General features: G+C 37.0%; 1 protein-coding gene and 5 gene segments (V, D, J or C); all 6 read left to right on the top strand.

Moving 5' to 3' along the window:
- The first annotated feature begins 1,901 nt into the window (after positions 1 to 1,901).
- LOC121400784 lies at positions 1,902 to 2,404 on the top strand. The segment is given in 2 exon segments: positions 1,902 to 2,004; positions 2,088 to 2,404. Coding segments are annotated over 2 exon segments (357 nt in total).
- A 4,723-nt stretch (positions 2,405 to 7,127) lies between these two features.
- On the top strand, positions 7,128 to 7,614 carry LOC121394401. The segment is given in 2 exon segments: positions 7,128 to 7,180; positions 7,262 to 7,614. Coding segments are annotated over 2 exon segments (384 nt in total).
- A 2,211-nt stretch (positions 7,615 to 9,825) lies between these two features.
- Positions 9,826 to 23,777, top strand: part of LOC101027262 (uncharacterized) — an 834,796-nt gene continuing 820,844 nt past the window's right edge. The window contains 2 exon segments of the mRNA NM_001280604.1: positions 9,826 to 9,905; positions 9,994 to 10,301. Coding sequence (NP_001267533.1) covers positions 9,860 to 9,905; positions 9,994 to 10,301 — 354 coding nt within the window. The 5' untranslated portion in view covers positions 9,826 to 9,859.
- On the top strand, positions 14,738 to 15,233 carry LOC108695612. The segment is given in 2 exon segments: positions 14,738 to 14,790; positions 14,868 to 15,233. Coding segments are annotated over 2 exon segments (384 nt in total).
- Positions 18,127 to 19,384, top strand: LOC108695611. The segment is given in 2 exon segments: positions 18,127 to 18,208; positions 19,047 to 19,384. Coding segments are annotated over 2 exon segments (420 nt in total).
- LOC121394344 lies at positions 21,987 to 22,552 on the top strand. The segment is given in 2 exon segments: positions 21,987 to 22,072; positions 22,161 to 22,552. Coding segments are annotated over 2 exon segments (423 nt in total).

Below are 23,777 nucleotides of genomic sequence, written 5' to 3'. Positions count from 1 at the left end.
CATGAGGGAAAATCATAGAGGGCCCCTCACCATCATCAGGGAGCTCATTTTCTACTTGCCACAATAGCCGCACAGTGTCCTGAATCTCTGAAGGAGCACGGGCTATGAACCGGTAACCTATAAATCTTGGGAACATACTTAAAGGCCATGCAGCTAAGTACACAGAAGCGAGTGGGTGAACTCCATCTATCACCACCGCTCGCCGAGGGTTTATACCTTCCTTAATAGCCCAGGCATACACTGCGTCAGAAGTTATCAAGCCTGGGATAACTGAGGGGAAATGACCCTCCATTTCTTTGGGCAGTATAGTAGGCATTTTCCCTATGGCGCAATACTATACTGTGACTGCGCCAGAATATTTGAGCGGGAGAGAAGAACCACAGAAGTCTCCCGCCTCTTTCCTGGCCTTTTTCCTATTGAGTCCACACCTGCAGCGCCTGTCACACTAGGCTGCAGTGCGGTGTTACAGTTTAAACCCCTCGGCCCCCACGTACTGGGTGCCAAAATGTAGCGCTATAGTAAATTGAGTGCGCCTTACTCTAATATGGGCTTCACTCCTAGTACATACTGTATGCTCCGGATGAGACCTTAAATCTTAGGGAGTGAGCCTTCGTATCGAGGTGGAAGCAGGGTGTAGCGCAACTGTAACAGTAATCAGGGTGCAAAGAATTGGGTGCCAGTGGTTCTTATAACTTAACCAAATAACAGATTTATTGAGCACAGTATACAATCCTCAGTGGAGTGTACATAGATCAGAACATTGCAGGTTCATATAGTACATTGAATAGGCAGTACTCACAACACCTTTGGTCAGTATGATTCTCCTCAGAGATAGGAACAATACATGCAGCTTTGAGGAGGTACATCCAGTTTTCAGCCTTTACCCTAAGTGGAACCTGAGGGGAATCTATCTACCCTAGGTCTGTACACTTAGTCCCTACTTCTGGGCAATAAGTACCCTGGGATCTTAATCCCACTACAATCCTCGTAGGAGCCTCAGACTGCTCAGCTAAATAATCTGACTGACTATCACTCCTAGAGTGATCTATAAGGGTGAGTATCCTATTCTTACTAGACCTGACCTGTCTAGGTTCCACTCGAGCTCTGCCTCCTGCACAGGCTAGAGCCAGCACAAGATGGACCCTGAAAGTATGGCTTCAGAGCCTTTTATACACAGTGCCATCTGCTGGTCACTGTGGGAAACAACAAGAGTCAACAGTACCCCTCCCAACTGTATTTTAGGACCCAATTAGGTGTCCATAACATGACTATGAAGATTTTCATTCATCCAGGTCATAGTATATCTAGTATAGGTCAATCTAAAAACAACTGGACTTGCTGAGTAATCAATGAAGACGTTTCACTACTCATCTGAGCAGCTTCTTCAGTCCCACACCAGTCAGTTGAACTGAAGAAGATGCTCGGATGAGTAGTGAAACGTCTTCATTGATTACTCAGCAAGTCCAGTTGTTTTTAGATTGACCTATACTAGATATGTCCATAACATGGAGGGACTGCCTGACAATAATACTAGGGGTGGCTATTCTACACATCCCTACATATGGATGCTGGGTTTTCATTTGGGGGGGTTGAACTTGATGGACTTTGTCTTTTTTCAACCCAATTTAACTATGTAACTAACTATATAACTAGTAAGTGACAGCAGGACAGAGCATGTGCAGTGAATCAGCAAACAAGGAGATGTGGAGCTACTGGGGCATCTTTGGAGACACAGATCTTTGCTGCTAAAATGCTAAATAATCATGGGGTTGAGCACAGCTAATTTTCATAAAATATAATAATCATAACACTGATCACAGACCACATATATAATCACTGGCAACATTATGCAAATAAGGTTTACATTTTCTGTTGAGTTCTTTAAAAACCTGCAGCTCCCAGATAAAACAGAAGAATCAGATGTGCTGCATCCAACTGCCAGACTCATAACTCACACTGTCAATATGAAGTTGTTTCTTGTTATGTTAATGACACTTTTATCAGGTAATAAAAATAAGGAATAATACAATTACAATTATCACATAACATTTTATTTTTTAACTATCATTATGTCTCTTCTTTTCCAGGAGGTCACTGTGATGTACAACTTGACCAGTCAGAGTCAGTGGTGATAAAGCCGGGAGGGTCTCACAAACTGTCCTGCACAGCCTCTGGCTTCACATTCAGTAGTACCCGGATGGACTGGGTTAGACAGGCTCCTGGGAAAGGATTACAGTGGGTGTCTCATATAAGCAGCAGCGGGGGTATCATATACTATGCTGATTCAGTTAAAGGAAGATTCACCATCTCCAGAGACAATAATAACAACAAGTTATATCTGCAAATGAACAATCTACAAACTGAAGACACTGCTGTGTATTACTGTACTACAGACACACAGTGACAAATAATCACAGAGCAGTGCAATAAAAACTCTAATCCTGCCCCTCCACAATCTTGCAGTAGGGGGCAAAAAAGACACTAATAAACAATGGCATGTACAAGATAAAGGCAAATGGTAATGGTGGTGATGAATTCAATAATACGCAGTGGGTTGCTTCAAAAAGGTGCTGTTTATTAAACACTACATGTTTCTAGCGTAGCAAAAAAGACACGAATAAACAATGGCATGTACAAGATAAAGGCAAATGGTAATGGTGGTGAGGAACTTCAATAATACGCAGTGGGTTGCTGCAAAAAGGTGCTGTTTATTAAACACTACATGTTTCTAGCGTAGCAAAAAAGACACGAATAAACAATGGCATGTACAAGATAAAGGCAAATGGTAATGGTGGTGAGGAACTTCAATAATACGCAGTGGGTTGCTGCAAAAAGGTGCTGTTTATTAAACACTACAACCAGTTTTGTCAAGTGTAACACACTGCAAAAACATTCATGAATATAAACCTTAAACTCCACCTCTCATTAGTGAAATTAGTTGCAGACCATTGCAGAGGGTCTCACAAACTGTCCTGCACAGCCTCTGGCTTCACATTCAGTAGCACCTGGATGCACTGGGTTAGACAGGCTCCTGGGAAAGGATTACAGTGGGTGTCTGCTATTAGCAGCGGTAGCGGGAGTAGCACATAGTATGCTGATTCAGTTAAAGGAAGATTCACCATCTCCAGAGACAATAACAACAACAAGTTATATCTGCAATAACAACAACAAGTTATATCTGCAATAACAACAACAAGTTATATCTGCAAATGAACAATGTACAAACCGAAGACACTGCCATGTATTACTGTGCTACAGACACACAGTGACAAATAATCACAGAGCAGTGCAACAAAAACTCTTATCCTGCCCTTCCACAATTTTGCAGTAGGGGGGAAAAAAGACACGAATAAACAATGGCATGTACAAGAAATAAGCAAATGTATATGCCAGAAACCTTTTTTTGTGGAGTGAGTGATGTGTAATGTAGAATGCAGAAATGTGTCAGAACTATAGTAATACTATATGAAAATCCAGTTGTGGGAAGATTATCTTATATAATGGCATAAACAGGGTGCTTGTCTTCATATGGCAACACAAAATATAAGTGTTTCTTATAGCTGAAAATGTAATCTTCCTAACTACCCTAGGGCCTCTCCCACACTCTGAACCACCACTAGGTTAGGATCTTGTTAATTACAGATCAGAGATTTCCTTCTTAATTTCAGCCATGTCACACGGCCTACTTCTAAATCAGCTGTTGTGCTGCACTTTTTCCAAAATGCCGCCATTCTCTAGGCCCACTCTTTTCTTTCAGACCCCATGGTGATCTTGCTTTCTTTTATATGACTCCAGTGCATGGTTATTTAGATGCAAGTTTGCTTTGCCAATTGACACGGGCCAATGTGAAAACCTCTGGAGGTGGCAGTAGCTCCAGGGTTCACCTGAATCAATCAGAACACTTTACAAGTGCAAAAAGAGAGGAGGGGTAGATCCAGTAGTGCAAAGTGAATCTATGCAGCAGTCCAAGGGCAGTTGTTGACACAAGTACCATAAATGATATATTTTACAAAATGTGTATAACAGATGGATGGGTCAAGGTCTGCCTTAACCTTCCTTTGGTTACAATATACTGATTCCAGAACCCGGTCAATGAGTTTAACTCCAAGGCACAATATACTAATGGGGGAATATAATAAAAGTCGGTAATGGAAAACTAATCACAATGTAAAAAGTTATGCCTTTGCACGAACAAATTTTGCTTTGTGAGAATTTAATATAGCTTTTGCAAACTCAGAATCTGTTTAGCGACCACTTCCCGACAGTGGAAGACCTTTTTATGAATTTTATAGTTTGTGCCAATGCGCAGTCAATGTAATAAAACTTCTAACTGAAAAAGTCGCTATGTTTGCTCCAAAAGTTTACGACACCTTCAAGCACTTCTTAAGAGTGCGCAATTAAAATTTGCAATGCGCAATTAAAATTGCGCATTGTAATAACAGTTTAAGGAACAATATTACATTGCAAGATGTGGATTTTTATTCCTATTGGTCCCAACTGTTTTGCTCTTTGCGACTTATATTACACCCCCCCCCCTCTCTTAGACTCTTAGGGGCCGATTCACTAACTTCGAGTGAAGGATTCGAAGTAAAAAAACTTCGAAATTCGAAGTAAAAAAACTTTGAGTTTCGAAGGGTTTTTTGGGCTACTTCGACCATCGTATGGGCTATTTCGACCTTCGACTACGACTTCAACTTCGAATCGAAGGATTCAAACTAAAAATCGTTCGACTATTGACTATTCGATAGTCGAAGTACTGTCTCTTTAAGAAAAAAAACTTTGACCCCCTAGTTCGCCATCTAAAAGCTACCGAAGTCAATGTTAGCCTAAGGGGAAGGTCCCCATAGGCTTTTCCTACGTTTTTTTGGTCGAAGGATAATCCTTCGATCGTTGGATTAAAATCCTTTGAATAGTTCGATTATTCCTTCGATTGAACGATCGAACTATTTGCGCTAAAATCCTTCGACTTCAATATTCGAAGTTGAAGGATTTTAATTCCCAGTCGAATATCGAGGGTTAATTAATCCTCGATATTCGACCCTTGGTGAATCGGCCCCTTAATCTTCCTTTGGGGCCCCCGCTTATGGTATGGAGGAAGGGATACCACTCGGGTATAAGCACACAGCAATCACTCTTGATAAAAATAAACTTTGGGTGCCAGTGGTTCTTTAAAACAGATTAACTGACTGTACACTTCTCAGTGGTCAATTTCTTCACATATTCATGGTGCATGCTCAGATGGTACACTCCATGAACAAGTAGTAGCAGCAGGTAATTTACACAGATATATTACTCACAGATACTTTCTGATCCTTTGTTAGTCATTTATACATGGAATAGCACCTGTGCCATCCTACTATGAATTCTGGGTGCATTTATACATGGAATTGCGCCTGTGCCATCCTACTATGAATTCTGAGGGTATTTATACATGGAATTGCATAATTGCTTTATAAGAGTTACAGTGACAAATGGTTCCAGGGAAAAGTGAAAAACAATAATCATGTACGTCTGCAATTTTACAGTAGGGGGAAGCAAAATCCTGTTAATATCTCTCATGCACCCTCAAACCATATTCACTTGTTGGAACATTTAATTTATTTATCCTTTAGTATTATTGATGCAGGAATGAGACAATGAAAAAGCTGACTTTGAAAATCCTGAAGTTTGTATTTTTCTGACCAAAACCAACAAAAAACTATCTTTTTGTTTTTTAAATACAGCACACAAATGGGACCCTAATATATATATATGATCGCACAATTTAATTGGCTGAGCCTAGAGGCAGAAATAGTCAGTAACTAAGGCTGAGGTTCCAGTCTCAATGAATGAGAAATACATAACAGGTTGGTGCTGCAGAAGTCATTTGTGTTGCTTGCCTTGGGGGGATAGAAAACTATTTGAGCTGAAAACTGCTTTTTTAAAGAAAGTTTCATATGCTGATTGTTACATTTTTCAAGTCTTGTTTACTTTTGTCATTTTATAATGTAACAAGAAAAAACAAATATAAAATATTATAAGAAGGAAATTTAAGACTGGGTGCTGTATCTATTATAGGGAGCATTTATGCCCTTCAAGTTCCCTAAGGTTGGGGCATAAGGCTTGCAAACAAACAAACAAACAAAATAAAGATAATTAAGACACTGATGTCTACTGGATGTTTTCACCTGAGTTGAAAAATCTCCTCTCAAGGATTTTCCAACCTTCTACTACAGAACTTAGAATGATAACCAAGTTGATGATATTTTAATAGCTCAATGTAGAAAATCACATTGTACATTAACTTACTTGCTTACGGTTGATGAAAAAATAAATATTCCATGTGCGAGGTCATTTGTAAAAATGTGACATTTGGGGGCACATTTACTAAGGGTCGAATTTCGAAGTGAAAAAAACTTCGAAATTCAACCATTGAATTGCAGTAGTTCGACATTCAAAGTCAAACTTTTTTTTTGATCGAATATGGCCATTTGCGATCGGAGTAAAATTGTTTGATCGATTAAATCCTTCGATTTGAACGATTTAATCGAACAATTTAAAAACAATTTAAAAAAAAAAACCTTTGACTTCTAAAAACTTATCCAAATGTTGGCTATAGGTTCTAGGAGGTTCCCATAGGCTAACATATCAATTCGGCAGGTTTAAGGTGGCGAAGTATCGAAGTCCATGTTTTTTAAAGAGACAGTACTTTGATTTTCGAATGGTCGAATATTCAAATTTCTTTCAATTAGAATCGAAGTCGAATTTGGCCTATTCGATGGTTGAAGTACCCAAAAATTACGTCGAAATTCAATGTTTTTGAATTTGAAAATTCACTTCGACCCTTACAGTAATATAAAACAATTAAAACATAAAATGTAATTCTATACCCCTGAAAGGAAAGAAGATATCCTAGAAAATGTTGAGTAAACTAAATAAATGTAGTAGAAATGTTTTTTAAAATATTGTACTATTTTATATTTCATATTTAGTTATATGAACAGCCTGATTCGTTTAATCATTATTACACTGCCTTTCCTCAAGCTGCCTTATATGCAGATGTTATTATGCAAATCCTTATTTTCCTTCCGCTACAGTGTATAAAACATTAACAATCTCCTTTAAGACAATTAGTCAGTGACATTTCCTGCTAATATGGACTTCATTATCTTTTTCATTTTTATGTTTTTTTCACCATCATGTAAGGAACAGATAACATGTTTTAAGAACTTTATTTTATGTGAACCATAAAATATTTAATATGATTTTCTCTTATTTGCAGGTATCCTCTCTCAGACATTACAAGAGTCTGGTCCTGGAACTGTGAAACCCTCAGAGTCACTCAGACTGACCTGCACAGTTTCTGGGTTTGAGCTAACTAGCTTTGCTGTGAGCTGGATCAGGCAGCCTCCTGGGAAGGGACTGGAATGGATTGGAGCTGTATGGAGAAATGGGGGTACAGCTATCGCTGATTCACTTAAAAACAGAGTTACAATTACTAAAGACAATGGGAAGAAGCAGGTCTACCTCCAAATGACTGGGATGGAAGTTAAAGACACTGCCATGTATTACTGTGCAAGATACACAGTGACAGATGAGAATGAGGAAGTCAGACAATAACTGAATGTTAACTCACAGTAATATAAAACCACAAAAAATAAGATAACTTGCATTGACAGCCCCATTATCATTCACATTAATTATATTGCAGCCTAATGGTAGGAACCAAAATATAGCATGGTTTTTGGGACCTTTTTCTTCCATTCTATCAACATTCTATTTGCACACTTTTACTAATAAAATGGAAGCATTAAAATGCAACTGTTTAATTGTCCACACTCATATTTCCTAGCAGCATGTCTCTATCTAAATTAAATGTGAAGCATTATGCAACAGTTGGCACACCTGGTAGATTAACATATTGGGAGTCATAAAGGAAAAGGGAGCTAGTGTTATTATTTAGGAATCATATACATATAGACATATAATGAACCACAACCAGAGCTTTCCCAGTACCCTCCTCCATTCAGCCTGGACTGACTGAATTGTTAAAATTTGATACATAAAATAAAACATTTCTGAGCAGCATTGGAGAAATGCTATCAGATAATGTATCAAATGTTAATCTGCTATATACTTAAATGGGTGATTCACCGTTAAACAACTAGTTGGTTTCAGAATGATCACAAAAAATAATGACTTTTTTCAATTACTTTCCATTTTCTATGTGTGACTGTTTTTTTAATATTAAAGTGTCAAGTGTCATTTTTCACCCACTCTGGGAGGGGGGTCGCCGACCCTGTAAACTGTTCTAAATGGATACATTCAGTTGATACATTTCTTATCTTTGTCCCTGCTGAGCAGAATCTCTGGGTTTCATTACAGGCAGCTGTTAGAATTGATACAATAGTTGCTAATATTGGACAGACATAACATCAAAGGCTACTGTGATACTAAACTCTATACTTAGTATAAATATGGGTATATAGAATTAATGTGATAGTATGGAGGGGTGTGTGTATGGATGCTGGGTTTTCATTTGGAGGGGTTGAACTTGATGGACTTTGTCTTTTTTCAACTCGATTTAACTATATAACTATGTAATATACCAGAGATCCTGCTGAGAAATGTATCAACTAAATGCAAAATGTTGCAGTTTAAAGTTTGCACCTGAATTACTGAGCTGCCAGACTCAAAACCAAAGACACTAACATTCAACTTTAAACATAGATTTTGGAAAAACAGTAAAAAATAAATAATGGAAAGCAAATGAATTGAAAAAAGTGTTTGGAAGGTGAACAACCCCTTTAAGTTAAACAAAATAATGTATCACATTTTTAACTATTTAGAAAATTGGCAACCAGTCTTACTGAGCTGCTGCTGGAAAGTATAAGGGGAGTGGGAAATTAAACATATTCATTTTAAGAATACATTTAGAAAGACATGTAAAACAAGTCATGTCATTTAATCATTTATGTTACTCTACATGGGCCCAAAAACAGTTACGGTTGTAGTGTAACTTGACAGCACTTGTATCCAAACATTCTCCTTATGCTTCCATACAGTTGCACTCAGAGCCAGTGCTTCCATTCTGCCTCTTGTTGCAAAAAGTATAGATATTGAGACAAGGGAACAATGGAGATCATGCCACATTTAAGTGGTGGTAGCTGCAAATGTGTCAAAATCCAAACCTGCTAATGCATTTTGATGTGTTGGCCACAATCAGAATGTACTTGTGTAAGTAAATGGCCCTTAACATGTTTTCTACAGATATATAACTATTTTAATACCCATTATTATACATGTGTCCATTGATGTTACAGTTGGACAGGAGGAATATTGAACTCACTGTTTATGCAATAATGAGTAAGACTTAAAATAATACTGAAGTCACAGAGATTGTGAAATGAAAGGGATTGATCAAGCCACTTGTTTGACCCTCCCACCACTACATTTTTCTCAGATGCTTACTGTATGCTTACCCAGTGCATGATATAATATAATTAAAAGCACATTTGAGGGAATATATAACACATTAACGTTCTTTTAGTAAGAGTAGGATTTTTCACCTCCTACCACGACATTTTTCTCAGATGCTTACTGTATGCTTGCCCAGTGCAAGGTATAAAAATAAAAAGCTCCTTTGTGAGAATATAGAGCACTTTAAAGTTATTTTATAAGTATATGAGTATCTTTTGTGACAGCATAGTTTTATATAATGTAAAGGAGGCAAGTTGGTTACATTAACCCTTAGCAAATTATGCAAATACAAATCAAATGTTCTGTTTGTTCCTTTAAAAAAAAACTGCAGCTCCCAGTTAAAGCAGAGGAATCAGATGTGCTGCATCCAACTGCCAGTCCCAAAACTCATACTGTCAATATGAAGTTGTTTCTTATTTGCTTAATATTGCTCTCAAGTTTATCAGGTAAGAATGTTTTGGATATACTGAATAATTAAATTATTCCTCAAGCTATCACTTGTAATAAACTGGTTTTATCTCTAATCTATTTCAGGAGGTCACTGTGATGTACAACTTGCCCAGTCAGAGTCAGTGGTGATAAAGCCGGGAGGGTCTCACAAACTGTCCTGCACAGCCTCTGGCTTCACATTCAGTGATTATTATATGAACTGGGTTAGACAGGCTCCTGGGAAAGGATTACAGTGGGTGTCTCGTATTAGCGATGGTGGGGGTAGCACAGTCTATGCTGATTCAGTTAAAGGAAGATTTACCATCTCCAGAGACAATAATAACAACAAGTTATATCTGCAAATGAACAATCTACAAACTGAAGACACTGCTGTGTATTACTGTGCTACAGAAGCACAGTGACACATAATCACAGAGCAGTGCAACAAAAACTCTAATCCTGCCCTCCCACAATCTTCCAGTAGAGGGCAAAAAAGATACGAATAAACAATGGCATGTACAAGATAATGGCAAATGGTAATGGTGGTGATGAACTTCAATAATACGCAGAGGGTTGCTGCAAAAAGGTGCTGTTTATTAAACACTACATGTTTCGAGCATAGCTTTTTGTCAAGTGTAACACATTGCAAAAACATTCATGAATATAAACCTTAAACGCCACCTCTCATTAGTGAAATTCGTTGCAGACCATTGCTATTGGATAATTCTGTAGCCTTGCCACGCAAATAAGAAGTGAAAATGTCCCACTTGTAGTAACATATCCTCCAAGTGCACTAATATTGTGGAAAAAATTGTTAAGAGTGTAAAACTTCCTATTTCTTTTTCAGAGCGGGTTTATTTGTAAAGAAATATTGTTTAAAAACCAAATTAAAACCATTTATCCTGGTACTGCTCTCAAAGCCTACCTAGAGCTAGTCTGTACTTCTCAGTGCTATTTAAAAATAAAAATCATCTTACAAAATCATCTTTACCTGTTTTAAATTACTTTAATATTTTTATTAGAAATAAAGAGAATTAAATAATATAAAAATGTATTTTGCATTATGAACTTTTTTTCTTGTCATTCTTAAAATGTTTTTAACATAAGTTTGTTACAGTGAAAGCGAATAGGCTTCTTGCATGTTCCATTTGTTTTGCCTTATATATGGGCAAAACAAATGGAACTGTTTTTGGACTGTTATACAGGAAACCCACTCATATGGATCAATATCTGTTGTTTGATTCCCACCATCCACTGGAACACAAACTGGGTGTCATTCGAACCCTGCACCACCGGGCGGAATGTGTGGCAACTGATACAGAGTCCAAAGACAAAGAGCAAAAACATCTCAGAGGAGCTTTGAAAGCTTGTGGCTACCCAGACAGGCCTTTGTCAAAACAGCAGCAACCAAGCCCAACAGGAACACCAATAGAAATAACCGCCCGGAGACACATAGTAGGTCGAAACATAGTCATCCCATATGTAGCTGGAGTGTCAGAGAAACTCAGGAGGATTTTCAACAAACACCATGTCCCTGTGTTTTTCAAACCTAGCAACACACTGAGACAAAAATTGGTACACCCAAAGGATCAAACACCAAAAGAAAAACAAAGCAATGTGGTATACGGAGTCCAGTGTAGCGAGGAGTGCACAGATCTATACATTGGGGAGACAAAACAACTGCTCTCCAAGCGAATGGCTCAGCACAGGAGGGAGAACTCTACAGGGCAAAACTCAGCTGTCTTTCTACACTTAAAAGACAAGGGACACTCCTTTGAAGACAGCAAGGTCCAAATCTTGGATAAAGAAGACCGCTGGTTTGAACGAGGCGTGAAAGAGTCTATTCATGTCAAGGTGGAGAGACCATCTCTGAACAGAGGTGGGGGCCTTCGACACCAACTGTCTGCTACATACAATGCTGTTCTAACATCTGTACCCCGGCGGATTCAGAACACTTCACACATCCATTCATGCAACTCTCACAAGTAACACCTGTATCTAGGAGTTGCATGACACATTGGATAATCCTATCACAACTACACAGAATCAACACCTGTGAGTTTCTTCATATGTCACCTCTTTGAAGAGTTACAATGTGCCATTGTAAATGGATTAGTGGAAGAGTTTATATGCCGAGAACTTCCCACACCAGTCAGTTGAACTGAAGAAGCTGCTCGGATGAGTAGTGAAACGTCTTCATTGATTACTCAGCAAGTCCAGTTGTTTTTCGATTGACCTATACTAGATATACTATGACCTGGATGAATGAAAATCTTCATAGTCATACTGATACTCCAGTATTCATTAAGTCCCTCAGGGTGTAAGCTATTCAGTCTTTTAATCCATTTTGTTTCTTGTTGTAACAGCAATTTTGACACATTCCCACCTCTCTGTGGTCTATGTTTTACGTCTAAAACTTGCCATTTAAGTTGTGATAGATTGTGTTTATGGGAAATGAAGTGTCTTGAGATCGAAGTGTCAGTTTATGTTCCTGTTTCGTATATTAGACCTATGTTCTTTAATTCTCTTTTTCACTGGACTTGATGTTTGTCCAATGTAAACCAGTCCACAAGGGCATTTTAGCAGATATATCACACCTGTGCTTTCGCAAGTGGCGTAAGAGTTAAGTTGTATTTTTTGACCGTTAATGGGATGATGTACTATTGGAGTAAGAGATGTATAATGTAGAATGCAGAAATGTGTCAGAACTACAGCAACACTAGATGAAAATCCATTTGTGGGAAGATTAGCTTATATAATGGCATGAACAGGATGCTTGTCTTCATATGGCAACACAAAATATAAATGTTTCTTATAGCTAAAAAAGTAATCTTCCTAACTACTCTAGGGCCTCTCCCACACTCTGAACCACCACTAGGTTAGCATCTTGTTACTTACAGATCAAAGACCACATTCCCTATTTCAGCCCTGTTGACCAGCCTACTTCTAAATCAGTTTTTGTGCTGCACTCTTTCCAAAATGCTGCCATTCTCTAGGCCCACTCTTTTCTTTCAGACCCCATGGTGATCTTGCTTTCTTTTATATGACACCAGTGCATGGTTATTTAGATGCAAGTTTGCTTTGCCAATTGGCACGGGTCAATGTGAAAACCTCTGCAGGTGGCAGTAGCTCCAGGGTTCCCCTAAATCAATCAATAAACTATATTATATCAACAAAACACTAATTTAGAGACACAGCAACATAATTGCTTTATAAGAGTGACAATGACAAATGGTTCCAGGGAACAGTGAAAACCAACAATCATCACCTTCTGCAATCTTGCAGTAGGGGGAAGCAAAATCATGTAAATATCCCATTTGCACAGTCAAACCATATTCACTTGCTAGGAACATTTTATTTATTTATCCATTAGTGTTATTGATGCAGGAATAAAATTAGACGGAAAATACTGACTTTAAAAATACTGGAATTTGTATTATTCTGTCCAAAACCACAAGCAACTTTTTGTTTTGTTTTTTAAATACAGCACACAAATGGGACCCTAATATACATCTGATTGCACAATATAATTGGCTGAGCCTAGAGGCAGAAATAGTCAATAACCGAGGCTGGGGTTCCAGTCGGACTGAATGAGAAATACATAACAGGTTGTTACTGCAGGAGCAATGCTTGTTGCTTGACTTGAGGGATAGAAAACTATTTGTGATGAACTGCTTTTTAAAGCATTTCATATGATGATTGTTAATTTTTTTTTCAACTTTTGTTTACCTTTGTCATGTAATAATGTAACAAGAAAAAGCAAATATAAAATATTATAAAGAGGAAATTTAAGGCTGGGTGCTGTATTTATCATAGGGAACATTTATGCCCTTCAAGTTTCCTTAGGTTGGGGCCTAAGGCTTGCAAACAAACAAACAAACAAAATAAAGAGTTGGAAAATCTGCTCTCAAGGATTTTCCAACCTTCTGCTACAGAACTTAGAATGATAAACCAAGTTGATGACATTTTATAGCTCAATGTAGAAAATCACATTGTTTATTAACTTACCTGCTTATGGTTGATGAAAAAACAAATATTCCATGTGTGACGTCATTTGTAAAAATCGGACATTTTGGGGCAAATTTATCAAGGGTCGAATTTAGTTTATGGGAGTTTATAAAAACTCCCATAAACTCGAAATTCAAAAAAAAAACTACCAATGGAAATTTATATAAAAAAGTTTTTTTTTTTTTTTTTTTTTTTAAATTCAGGTGAATAGGTCCGAACCGCAAACTCAAATTGAATTTGAATCGAATTTGATCAAATTTGATTCGTTTTTTTAAAAAAATAAAATTTTCAAAAGTCCACCAAACGACTCCAAATTGATTGTAGGCGGTCTCCCATAGGCTAAAACACCACTTCGGCAGGTCTTAGATTGGAAATAGTCGAATTCTAATTCTTATTCGACTATTTCTTATTCGTACATGATACATTTTGAAATTGAATTTTGAATTTCTTCTAAAACTCGAATCGAATTTGGACTATTCCCTAGCTGAATAACACTAAAATAAATTCAAAATTCAAATTCAAAAATTCTAATTTTCAATTCAACCCTTGATAAATCTGCCCCTTGCAGTAATATAAAACATAAAATCGAATTCTTTACCTCTGATAGGAAAGAAAATATCCTAGAAAATGTCTAGTCTAAAATACTAAATAAAATGCAGCAGAGATATTTTTAAATGATTTAACTATTTTGTTAATTGAACAGATTGATTCATTTAAGTATTACACTGCCTTTCCTCAAGCTGCCTTATATGCAGATGTTATTATGCAAATCCTTATTTTCCTTCCGCTACTGTATATAAAACATTAATCTCCTGTAAGACAATTAGTCAGTAACATTTCCTGTTAACATGGACTTCATTAAATTTTTCATTTTAATGTTTTTTTCGCCATCATGTAAGGAACAGATAATGTTTTAAGAACTTTATTTTCTTAACCATAAAATATTTAATATGATTTTCTCTTATTTGCAGTTATCCTGTGTCAGACATTACAAGAGTCTGGTCCTGGAACTGTGAAACCCTCAGAGTCACTCAGACTGACCTGCACAGTTTCTGGGTTTGAGCTAACTAGCTATGGTGTGCACTGGATCAGGCAGCCTCCTGGGAAGGGACTGGAATGGATTGCATCTGTATGGGCGAGTGTAAGCACAGCTATTGCAGATTCACTTAAAAACAGAGTTACAATTACTAGAGATACCGGGAAGAAGCAGGTCTACCTCCAAATGACTGGGATGGAAGTTAAAGACACTGCCATGTATTACTGTGCAAGAGACACAGTGACAGAAGAGAATGAGGAAGTCAGACAATAACAAAATGTCAAATTACATTGCACAGTGTTGCGAAACCACAAAAGATTAAATTATGAAGATCCTACACTAATCAGGTCAAATATTTAGTTAAACGTTCATATTTCTATGAATTAATTTCTTAATGGAATAAGAGAAATTCTAGCAACTAATGTATTTAGTTGTAACAGTTGCTCAGTTACAGACTTTAGTAAAGCTCAATGAGCTTGATGGGAAATATATTAATGAATAGATCACATTTTTAACAGTTTAGAATAGTGAACAGTCACTGGGAATAATAAGGTAAGTGGGAAATAAAATTAATTCATTTGAAAACACGAACATACAAAATGATGACAATTGCATAAAGTAAATTAAACCAGTATGTTTTGTATAGATATACTGCCTCTTTATTATACAGGAGGTCAGGAAAAAAGGCAGAGGGTCAAAACCAGGAATCTCAAACAACCATGGCTTTAGCAGGAACAGTAGGAACTGAAGCCAGCTTGGTGCAATGTGAGGAGGAAGGTATTTAAGGGAATAGGAACCAATCAGGAGCAGGCTGCGGAAGACAGACACATCAGGGACCAATAGGAGGCCAGGCGCCCAAATTAGAGGTCATTGCTCCTAAGTATGCAAGCGTCCATTCCAGCGCAGGCGTCCGATTTGACGTGCGCAGGGGCCTCAACGCCAGCACCTAAGTTGACGCGTGACTGCGCTTATGTGCCGGCGCTCAAAACCAATGGCGGGTGTTACAATACCAGTGTAACAACCCTACTCTTAAAATGAGTGTATTAAAAAAACTGATAAAAGGTGCAAATTGTGCTACAGGTCCAGTCAGTTACACAACCAGTCTGAATGTGGCATTTATTGTTCATCTGCAAACATTGTATTGTTTGCTAAGGGTTTCTGCTCTTGGGCAAACTATGTGCCTTTTATTACATATGGGGAGTTACTGAAATACTGGAATATCATTTTTGTTGTTGCTTCAAGAGTTGCAATACACACACAAAGAATTACAGTAATTTCAATATTTGTTAGGGAATGGGCTACATAGCATCAGTTAGTCATAGGGGTAGACCAAGCTGACCAGGAGCCCTAGGCAACCCAGCACTTTTTTTGCTTTTGCTTTTTATTCTCTGTTTATTGATGATATGCTACCTAATTATTCTACAGTGGGTATCTCGAACATAGGATGCAAGTAACATACTCTATGCTGTTATCCCCAGAGATAATAATAGCTGCAAATGAACATTCTACAAAGTGACGACACTGATGTGTATTACTGTACTAGAAATACCATAACTAATGATCCCTGGGTAGTGGAAAGAATACACTAATACTGTTATTCCACAGACCTCCATATGGGGACAACAAAAGCATATATATACACATATATATGTATAGATATACTGTATGATAATGCAATCCCAAAAAGTTGGATAGGGTTTACCCCACTTGTATGTCCCCCTGTTAAAATATTTTATCATCGGAAATGTGGTACAGCTATGAGGGCAAAATTTGCCCCATCATTTAAAAATTTGTATATGGGGTGGAAGGAAGAGCTAATTATTGATCATGATACAATACCTAAAAAAAAAATATTACATTATATGGATACTACATAGATGACCTGATCCTAGTGTGGTCTTGTAATAATGACCTGTTTATTGTGCACATTATTAATAATACTTTAAACCTCCAAATCACTTATTAAATAAATCCCACATCTTTTGCATTTTTAGATATTTCACTCTCCAATAATGGGTCTGTAACCACCTCTTTATATCTGGAAATAATGCACTACTAACATTATCCTAAGCCCCTCTTCTTCACATCCTTCGCATTTTATATGTAACATTCCAACAGGCCAATATTTAAGAATAAAATGTCTGTGTTCAGATTTCAACGACTTTGCGAATAAATCATGTGAACTTAGGGATAGACTCTGTACACATGGTTACTCTTTGTCCTGCCTTAACTGTGCTTTCCATAGAGCTGTATATACTCCCAGAGATACTCTCTTTAGCAAATACAAAATCGATCAGTCTCCAACCAGCTAGACACAGTAAGGAAGCCCCGCTTACATTTGAAAGTCTAATCACATATAGTTAATTTTGACTTACAGCCCACAGTATGTTGATACTATAAAAAATATTAAGAACAACTTAAATATTCTTAAAGGGATCCTGTCATCGGAAAACATGTTTTTTTCAAAATGAATCAGTTAATAGTGCTACTCCAGCAGAACTCTGCACTGAAATCCATTTCTCAAAAGAGCAAACAGATTTTTTTATATTCAATCTTGAAATCTGACATGGGGCTAGACATATTGTCAATTTCCCAGCTGCCCCAAGTCATGTGACTTGTGCCTGCACTTTAGGAGAGAAATGCTTTCTGGCAGGCTGCTGTTTTTCTTTCTCAATGTAACATGGGTTTTTACTATTGAGTGCATATTTTCTGTTAATCCAATAAATTTATGTCAATGCTGTAATTCTACTGTTTCCATAAGGCATGTTATATATTAAAAGGAAGTAGCAACTCTGAAAGCTCAGCCAATAATAAACAAAACTCCAAGGAATTAAGAGGGGTTCCCAAACTTTTTCATATGACTGTGTAGACACACACATACATATATACACATAAAGAACATCTACATACATATACATATATATGTATATAACAAACAGAAACATGCCTACTAAACACCTAATAAACACTGAGTGACGGGAAAGGGAAGTTGATGGCATCCGAGTATGTCATTATGCAAGGACCATAGACAACAAAAAAAAAAAAACATAGAATACACAAATAAATAGTATAAATATACAAAACATACAAATATATATTGGAAAACAACAGGGAAAGTAATTTAAACCAAAGGATGAAACAACATGGCAAACAGGGCTGATCCTACCATGAGGCTAGGTTAGAACTCAGGCGGCATGGAGAGGCCAGTTACCAGGGGAAGCAAAAAGCTGCGGACCCAAGGAAATTCAACTCTGCCAGTGCAGCAAGTGCAATTAAGTTTGTTACCTTGGTGTGAGAGGAAAATTAATCAGACTGAATTTAATGGGAAAAACTTAAACCATGAGAAAAAATTATATCATATTGTCCTAAACTGTACAAAATTGCAGTAATATGCAACCACTTGTGTAAGGGATTTTGAGAAAAGTGAAGAAAATCATCTCAAAATGAATGTCAGTTTCTGTTAGGGAGAGGGCTACATTACATCAGTAACGGACACATTATTGGAACCCTGTGTGCATCTCTGAAATGTGTTCTGTTATTACATCAATTAAAAAAAAGCAAAAGCCAAATGTTATTTAGACAATAATGAAGCCTCCTGGGCACTTTCACCAGAGTTAATAAAACAGAGATTTTCAAGCCTTCTGTTATTCATGAGAATTTATTTTGCTTATTGATAAAAAAAAAAATATTATTATGTGTGAGGTCATTGGTAATTGCGACAGATTTACAATCCAATCTTAGAAAATATCGTGATCATAAAGGTCTGATAACATTAATACAGTAATAAAGTTTACTATACTTTTTATATATATGTCATATTCTGTGTTAATTATCATTCAATTGTCTATTTCATTATAACACTTCCCTTTCCTCAAGCTGTCTTATAAGCAGAATTCATTATGCAAATTATTATTTTCCTTCCGCTACAGTGTATAAAACATTAACAATCTCCTGTAAGACAATTAGTCAGTGACATTTCCTGCGAACATGGAATTCATTATTTTTTTCATTTTTATGTTTTTTTCTCCATCATGTAAGGAACAGATAAAATATTTTAGTAACCTTATTTTATTTGAACCATAAAATATTTATTATGATCCTCTCTCCTTTGCAGGTGTCCTCTCTCAGACATTACAAGAGTCTGGTCCTAGAACTGTGAAACCCTCAGAGTCACTCAGATTGACCTGCACAGTTTCTGGGTTTGAGCTAACTAGCTATGCTGTAAACTGGATGAGGCAGCCTCCTGGGAAGGGACCGGAATGGATTGGAGAAGTATACGGTAGTGGGGGTACAGCTTTTGCTGATTCACTTAAAAACAGAGTTACAATTACTAAAGACAATGGGAAGAAGCAGGTCTACCTCCAAATGACTGGGATGGAAGTTAAAGACACTGCCATGTATTACTGTGCAAGATACACAGTGACAGATGAGAATGAGGAAGTCAGTCAATAACTAAATGTTAACTCACAGTAATGTAAAACCAAAAAAAAGATAACTTGCTTTGACAGCCCCATTATCATTTATGTTAATTATATTGCAGCCAAAATATAGCATGGTTTTGGGACCTTTTTCTTCCATTCCATCAACTCTAGAGGAAAAAAAATTATATTAAAGGGGTAGTTCACCTTAACAAAATGTGATGGTGGTTTCAATTTTTTTTATTTGCACAGTTTTGCTAATAAAATGTAGGCATTGCAATACAATAACTTAATTGTCCACACTCGTGTTTCCTAGCAGCATTCCTAAATTGAATGTGAAGCATTATGCAACAGATGGCATGCCTGGTAGATTAACAGATTGGGAGTCATAAAGGAACGTTTTATTAGCTAGGGTTATCATTTAGAAATCATATGCATATAGACATATAATGAACCAGTACCCTCCTCCACTCAGCCTGGACTGACTGAATTGTTAAACTTTGATACATTAAATAAAACATTTCTGAGCAGCGTTGGAGACATGACAGCAGATAATCAAAATGTTAATCTGTTACACACTTAGGGGCTGATTCACTATGGGTCGAATATTGAGGGTTAATTAACCCTCGATATTCAACTAGGAATTGATATCCTTCGACTTCGAATATCGAAGTCGAAGGATTTAGCGCAGAAAATTTGATCGAACGATTAAATCCTTCGAATCGAAGGATTTTATTCCAATGATCGAAGGAATATCCTTCGATCAAAAAAATGTCCCCATAGGCTAACATTGACTTCGGTAGCTTTTAGGTGGCGAACTAGGGGGTCGAAGTTTTTTTTAAAGAGACAGTACTTCGACTATCGAATGGTCGAATAGTCGAACGATTTTTAGTTTGAATCCTTCGATTCGAAGTCGTAGTCGACGGTCGAAGTAGCCCATTCGATGGTCGAAGTAGCCCAAAAAAACCTTCGAAGTTTTTTTTACTTCTAATCCTTCACTCAAATTTAGTGAATCAGCCCCTTAAGTTAAACAAAATAATGTAAAAATGTTTTTTTAACTATTTAGAATATTGGCAACCAGTCTTACTGAGCTGCTTCTGGAAAGTTTAAGGGGAGTGGGAAATTAAAATTATTCATTTTACGAATACATTTAGAAAGGCATGTAAAACAAGTCATATCATTTAAGCATTTATGTTACTCTACATGGGCCCAAAAACAGTTATGGATGTAGTGTAACTTGACAGCACTTGTATCCAAACATGCTCCTTGTGCTTCCATACAGTTGCACTCAGAGCCAGTGCTTCCATTCTGCCTCTTGTTGCAAAAAGTGTGGAGATTGAGACAAGAGAACGATGAAGATCATGCCACATTTAAGTGGTGGTAACTTCAAATGTGTCAAACTCCAAATATGCTAATGGCTTTTAATGTGTTGCCCACAATTGTGTCAGATGCAACACCCCCCTGCTGCTACCGTTATACTGGAATTTGAAATTGCCCTTCACATGTTTTCTACAGATATACTACTCTTTAAATACACATTATTATACGTGTGTCCATTGATGTTACAGTTGAACAGGAGGAATATTGAATTCACTGTTTATGGAATAATTATTAGGACCTCAAATAATACTGAAGTCACAGCGATTGTGAAATGAAAGGGATTCATCGGGCCACTTGTTTCACAAGACAGACGACGAATGTTCTCATTAAAGATGTGGGAAGCATATATATATATGTATTATGAATGTTTCCAATCCTATTACTGGTGGCAGAAGGTATTACTACATGTTGGAACCCTTTACGGCACTTGCACTTAGTTGATAAGCAGCCAAACTGCAAAAATATACTTTTCTGTTTTCCACTGATTTTTTAAATGGATAATTATTTTTAATTTATGGTTTATAAAATATTTAAATGATGTGTTTTGCAAATTTACTTGTTTTTTTTTATTTCAAAGCTATTAAGCTGTCATACATAGAATAAATATTTGTAGAATTGCTTGTCAGAAAATTAATTTTACAATTTTACTTTACTTTAGACACAGTAGCATTTTTTAAAGACCTGTTTGAAAAGTAAAAAATGGATTCTACTGCACTTTAGAGCAAATTAAACATTTCATATTTTTGCCATGGCAGCTAAATGCCTATGAAGGAAAGCTAAAAGATTCTTACAAATTCTCATGCACAGCTTCCATAGGAACCTTTAGCAACAATAATACTAAAAGTTGGCAGTTACCTTGCTAGGAAATACTTTTTTTTAGCAAGGAAGCATCTTGCTATGTAAATGTAATATTCCTCTTGTCAAGGAATGCCTAGAAAACTGAGCATTATAACAAGCTTTCACCAAGTACCATTAGATTTGTCTCACCTACCATGACATTTTTCTCAGATGCTTACTGTATGCTTACCCAATGCAAAGGTATAAAAATAAAAAGCTCCTTTGTGAGAATATAGAACACTTTAAAGTTAGTTTACAAGTAAATGTGTATCTTTTGTGACAGAATTGTTTTACACAATGTAAAGGAGGCAAGTTGGTTATATTAACTCATACCAAATTATGCAAATAAAAATCAAATGATCAGTTTGTTTCTTTAAATAAAAAACCTGCAGCTTCCATTTAAAGCAGAGGAATCAGATGTGCTATATTCAACTGCCAGTCCCAATTCACACTGTCAGCATGAAGTTTTTTCTTGTTTTCTTAATATTTCTCTCAGGTTTATCAGGTAAGAATGTTCAGGAGATACTGAATAATTAAATTATTCCTCAGGCTATCACTTATAATAAACTGGTTTTATGTCTAATCTATTTCAGGAGTTCACTGTGATGTACAACTTGCCCAGTCAGAGTCAGTGGTGATAAAGCCGGGAGGGTCTCACAAACTGTCCTGCACAGCCTCTGGCTTCACATTCAGTGATCACTGGATGTACTGGGTTAGACAGGCTCCTGGGAAAGGATTACAGTGGGTGTCTAGTATAAGCAGCGACGGGGGTAGCACAGTCTATGCTGATTCAGTTAAAGGAAGATTCACCATCTCCAGAGACAATAATAACAACAAGTTATATCTGCAAATGAACAATCTACAAACTGAAGACACTGCCGTGTATTACTGTGCTAGATACACAGTGACAAATAATCACAGAGCAGTGCAACAAAAACTCTTCTCCTGCCCTTCCACAATTTTACAGTAGGGGGCAAACAAAGACATGAATAAATAATGGAATGTACAAGATAAAAGCAAATGTATATGCCAGAAGCCTTTTTTGGGGAGTGAGTGATGTATAATGTAGAATGCAGAAATGTGTCAGAACTATAGCAATACTAGATGAAAATCCAGTTGTGGAAAGTTTAGCTTTTATACTGGCATGAATAGGGTGCTTGTCTTCATATGGCAACACAAAGGGGCAAATTTACTTATGGTCGAATATCGAAGGTTAATTAACCCTCGATATTCACCTGCCGAATTGAAATTCTTCGACTTCGAATATCGAAGTCGAAGGATTTACTGCAATTCGTTCGATCGAACTATTAAATCCTTCGAATCGTTCGATTCAAAGGATTTTAATCCATCGATCGAACAATTTTTCTTCGACCCAAAAAAGCTAGTAAAGCTTATGGGACCTTCCCCATAAGCTAACATTGACTTTGGTAGGTTTAAGGTGGCGAACTAGGGGGTCGAAGTTTTCTTTTTTAAAGAGACAGTACTTCGACTATCGAATGGTCGAATAGTCGAACGATTTTTAGTTCGAATCATTCGATTCGAAGTCTAAGTCGTAGTCGAAGGTCAAAGTAGCCAATTCGATGGTCGAAATAGCCAAAAAAAACATTCAAAATTCTAATTTTTTTTTATTCTATTCCTTCACTCGAGCTAAGTAAATGTGCCCCAAAATGTAAGTTTTTCATATAGCTAAAAATATAGTCTTCTTAACTACCCTAGGGCCTCTCCCACACTCTGAACCACCACTAGGTTAGCATCCTGTTACTCACAGATCAGAGACCACATTCCCTATTTCAGCCAGGTCACACAGCCTACTTCTAAATCAGCTTTTGTGCTGCACTTTTTCCAAAATGATGCCATTCTCTAGGCCCACACTTTTCTTTCAGACCCCGTGGTGATCTTGTACAAAATCCGGGGGGTTGTGGTAGCACTCTTAAGGCTAAATTCAAGTATATTTAAGTATAATGGAAGTGCTTCTTACAATGCACTTCCCTGGTCCCCTGTCTCATAAGTAATTCAGTATAAATGCAAGTGCACTTGTTTACAATACAGGGTTTTTTAGTTACAAAGTTATGATCATAAAGTTAAAAAGCCACCATACCACGTCAAGGCAAAACCCCATATGGCGGTCCCTAACTTATTTATCTCAGGTCATAGTATAAAAAGACTTTGTTCTCTGCATAATAGCATTACCTGTATTCAGTGTGTGTTGA

The sequence above is a fragment of the Xenopus laevis genome, chromosome 1L (genome assembly GCF_017654675.1).
Source record: "Xenopus laevis strain J_2021 chromosome 1L, Xenopus_laevis_v10.1, whole genome shotgun sequence".
Taxonomy (NCBI): domain Eukaryota; kingdom Metazoa; phylum Chordata; class Amphibia; order Anura; family Pipidae; genus Xenopus; species Xenopus laevis.
Note: the sequence above shows the minus strand (reverse complement) of the source record. Positions and strands in the feature narration are given on the sequence as shown.